The following is a 3,625-nucleotide window of genomic DNA, read 5'->3' as shown; positions in this document are numbered from 1 at the left end:
GGGTTGAGGCAGACTTGTACTTGGTTTCACCTTGTTTTCCTAGAAAACCAGACTAAAAACCATGCTTAGATCCTCTTCCCTTTAATAGAAGGGAAGGGTGAAGGTTTAGAATAGGGAGAATTAAGGTTTTGGGGCTTTTTTTTCCCCTCCTTCTTTGCTAAAAGATACAAAGAGCAGTAGCCGGCAGCTGCCTGGCTTTGTTTTTTGGGCGGCTCGACTTTTGTGCACAACCCTTGGTGGAGCCCGTGGCTGAGCTTTGCTTTGGCGGTGTCCTGCAGCAGATTAGGGACGTTGCTGAATCTGTGTCCGCCAGCCACGATGATTTAAATGCTGCCAAAAGCCCTTGTCACCGTGCCGGCTGCGCCCTGCTGGGGCACAGAAAGCGGGGAAGCCCTCCGTGCTGCTCGGAGCTCCTGCCAGATGCTGGGGGGGCCACAGCTGGACCAAAAACCTGACGTCTTACCCCCAGGCTGCCAATTCCTCATTTTCCTGAGCAGGTGACAGCCAGGCTGGTGGTGCCCAGAGGAAAACAAAAATTTCTCCTCCTCCAGCCTCACCAGTCCCCCCAGATCACCCAGCACGAAGCATTTCCAAGGACTGGGGTCTGTGCTTGGGGACTGTATGGGGCTGCCCCAAGCCAGCTGGGGAGCAGCCCAGGGCACCCCAAACCCTGCAGCAGGGCTGGGGTGTCTCAGGCAGGTCTGCCCCGAGGAACGAGGAGTGCCGAGGCAGCATGGGCACGCTGGGGCCAAGCAACCAGTTTGAGACTGGGGGCATCCCAGCATCCTCATGTGGGTTGGGGCTGAGCTCACCCCACACCTCTGTGAGCCCCCCACTCTCCTGGGACCGAGGAGCCCCCGACCACAGCCCTGGCTCCTCTCTCTGCTTACTGGGGCTTGTCTGGGTCCTCCCCGCAGGAACACCTCTCCGTGAGCCACAACAGCCTCACCACGCTCCACGGCGAGCTCTCCGGCCTGCCCTGCCTCCGGGTAAGTGTCATCCCAGCACACATCCCCCCTACATCAGGGCTTGGTGTCCGCGGGGACCTCTCAGTGAGCCCCTGGCTCTGGGGACACCCAGGGATCGTCCCTGTCCCCCCCAGGGGGCTCAGCAGGGACCTCTCAGCCAGCCCCTGGCTCTGGGGACACCCAGGGGTCGTCCCTGTCCCCCCCGGGGGGCTCAGCAGGGACCTCTCAGCGAGCCCCTGGCTCTGGGGACACCCAGGGATCGTCCCTGTCCCCCCGGGGGGGGCTCAGCAGGCGCAGACCCAGTGGGTGGCTGCAGTCATGCCTCTCTCTCCCCTTTCAAGGCGATCGTGGCTCGTGCAAACAGCCTGAAGAATTCAGGAGTTCCTGATGATATCTTCCAGCTGGAGGACCTCTCGGTGCTGGTAGGTGCAGAGACTCCTCGGTTAGTGCCAGAGCCAGCGCAGACCCCTGGGTCCCACTCCTGCACCTGTCTGGCCCCTCGTGTCCCTTGAGGGGGCTGAGGAGTGTCCAGAGGGTAAATCAGGGCTCAGCGCTGCCCAGCTCCCTTCAGCTTTTGGGTGCCCAGGCCACAATTAGCTTCCCCACAGCCCCTGTACAATTTCATCACCAGCCCTTCTGAACCCACGTCTGAGCACCAAGGAAGCTGGTTACAGGCAGGATAACCCCGCAGCAATGTCACCCTGCAGCTGGGCTCCCCGCAGGACAGGGCCCGGTGTGGGGGGTCAGGCTGTGCCCCCAGAGATGCCCCTCGGGGCTGGGTGGTGGCTGCTGGATGTGGGGCAGAGGGTGATCCCTACTTTTCTTTCCCTTTTGCTCCAGGACCTGAGCTACAACCAACTGACGGAGTGTCCCCGGGAACTGGAGAACGCCAAGAACATGCTGGTCCTCAACCTCGGCCACAACAGGTGGGGCTGGGTCACCCCACTTCGCTCTGGGTCCCCCTCTCTGGGGAGGAACCCCGGGCTGGTGAAGGTCCCTGACGGTCCCCATATCCCCACAGCATCGACACCATCCCCAACCAGCTCTTCATCAACCTGACGGACCTGCTCTACCTCGACCTGAGCGACAACAAGCTGGAGAGCCTCCCACCGCAGATGAGACGCCTGGTCCACCTCCAGACCCTCATCCTCAATAACAACCCCCTCCTGCACGCCCAGCTCCGGTAAGACCCCATTTTCCCAGCTGGACCCCACGATGCCAGGGCTGGTCCCAGCTCCATCCCTGATCCTGTCTCTGCCCTGCGGTTCTCCGTGGCCCTCAGGCAGCTCCCGGCCATGACGGCCCTGCAGACCCTCCACCTCCGGAACACCCAGCGCACGCAGAGCAACCTGCCCACCAGCCTGGAGGGCCTGGCCAACCTGGCAGGTAGGGCTGGGGCGCCCAGCCCCACGGGGCCGTGCAGGGGCTCTCTGGGCGCTGGCGTGGGTCTGACCCATAGCATCACCCCGTTGGCTTCCCCCAGATGTTGACCTGTCCTGCAACGACCTCTGCCGTGTCCCCGAGTGCCTCTACACGCTGGGCAGCCTGCGGCGCCTCAACCTCAGCAGCAACCAGATCACCGAGCTGTCCCTCTGCATCGACCAGTGGACCCAGCTGGAGACCCTCAACCTCTCCCGCAACCAGCTCACCTCCCTGCCGGTGCGTACTGTCCCCGTCCATACCTACTGTCCCCGTCCGTATGTACTGTCCCCATCCGTACGTACTGTACCTGTCCATACATGATGTCCCCATCCGTACGTACTGTCCCCGTCCATACGTACTGTCCCCGTCTGTACGTGATGTCCCCATCCATACACGATGTCCCCATCCTGAGCTCTCCCCCACCCACCATCTCCTCCTTCCCCAGTCGGCCATCTGCAAGCTGACCAAGCTGAAGAAGATGTACCTGAACTCCAACAAGCTGGACTTTGACGGGATCCCCTCGGGCATCGGCAAGCTCACCAACCTCGAGGAGTTCATGGCGGCCAACAACAACCTGGAGCTCATCCCCGAGAGCCTGTGCAGGTAGGGGACAGCCCACAGCCAGATCTGCGCTGTCCCCAAGAGGGGACAGGGAGGCTGTGTGGTGTTATGGGGTCTCTGAGTGTCCCTGAAGGACGTGCCCGTGGCCGGGCCCTTCACCAGCACCTCTGTCCCCTGCAGGTGCTCCAAGCTGAGGAAGCTGGTGCTGAACAAGAACCGCCTGGTGACACTGCCAGAGGCCATCCACTTCCTCACGGACATGGAGGTGACAGCCCAGCACCCCCTCCGCCTCAGACTGGGTCACCCGCAGCCCCAGCGTGTCCCTGGGCTCCCAGGGCTGGAGGGTGGTATGGGGTAAGGTGGGCACAGGGGGTCTCGGGATACAGGCAGTCTGGCACACAGTTCAACCCAAGCGGGTGCTGGATTCAGCCCAGGGTAGTCTGGAGGTCTCCTGTCCCACCCCATGTCCCCAGTGTCCCCATGAGCCCGTGCTTCGGAGCACTGAGGTCTCCCGTCCCCTCTTTGGCAGATCCTGGACGTGCGCGAGAACCCCAACCTGGTGATGCCCCCGAAGCCGGTGGATCGGACGTCGGAGTGGTACAACATCGACTTCTCGCTGCAGAACCAGCTGCGCCTGGCCGGAGCCTCCCCCGCCCCCGTCCCGGGCACCCGCC

The 3,625-nt window shown here is 62.6% G+C and overlaps 1 protein-coding gene across 1 annotated transcript in view; it reads left to right on the top strand.

Moving 5' to 3' along the window:
• Window positions 1–917: 917 nt before the first annotated feature.
• FLII (flightless I homolog (Drosophila)) overlaps window positions 918–3,625 on the top strand; it is a gene marked incomplete at both ends in the record, with an annotated part of 3,446 nt that continues 738 nt past the window's right edge. The window contains 9 exon segments of the mRNA XM_010087793.1: window positions 918–989; window positions 1,310–1,390; window positions 1,809–1,894; window positions 1,990–2,151; window positions 2,251–2,354; window positions 2,452–2,627; window positions 2,836–2,993; window positions 3,132–3,216; window positions 3,481–3,609. Of these exon segments, the coding sequence (XP_010086095.1) occupies window positions 918–989; window positions 1,310–1,390; window positions 1,809–1,894; window positions 1,990–2,151; window positions 2,251–2,354; window positions 2,452–2,627; window positions 2,836–2,993; window positions 3,132–3,216; window positions 3,481–3,609 (1,053 nt within the window).

Source organism: Pterocles gutturalis, unplaced genomic scaffold, assembly GCF_000699245.1.
Source record: "Pterocles gutturalis isolate BGI_N339 unplaced genomic scaffold, ASM69924v1 scaffold16276, whole genome shotgun sequence".
Lineage (NCBI taxonomy): Eukaryota > Metazoa > Chordata > Aves > Pterocliformes > Pteroclidae > Pterocles > Pterocles gutturalis.
The sequence above is the reverse complement of the archived record's forward strand: the minus strand, read 5'-3'. Positions and strand labels throughout refer to the sequence as shown.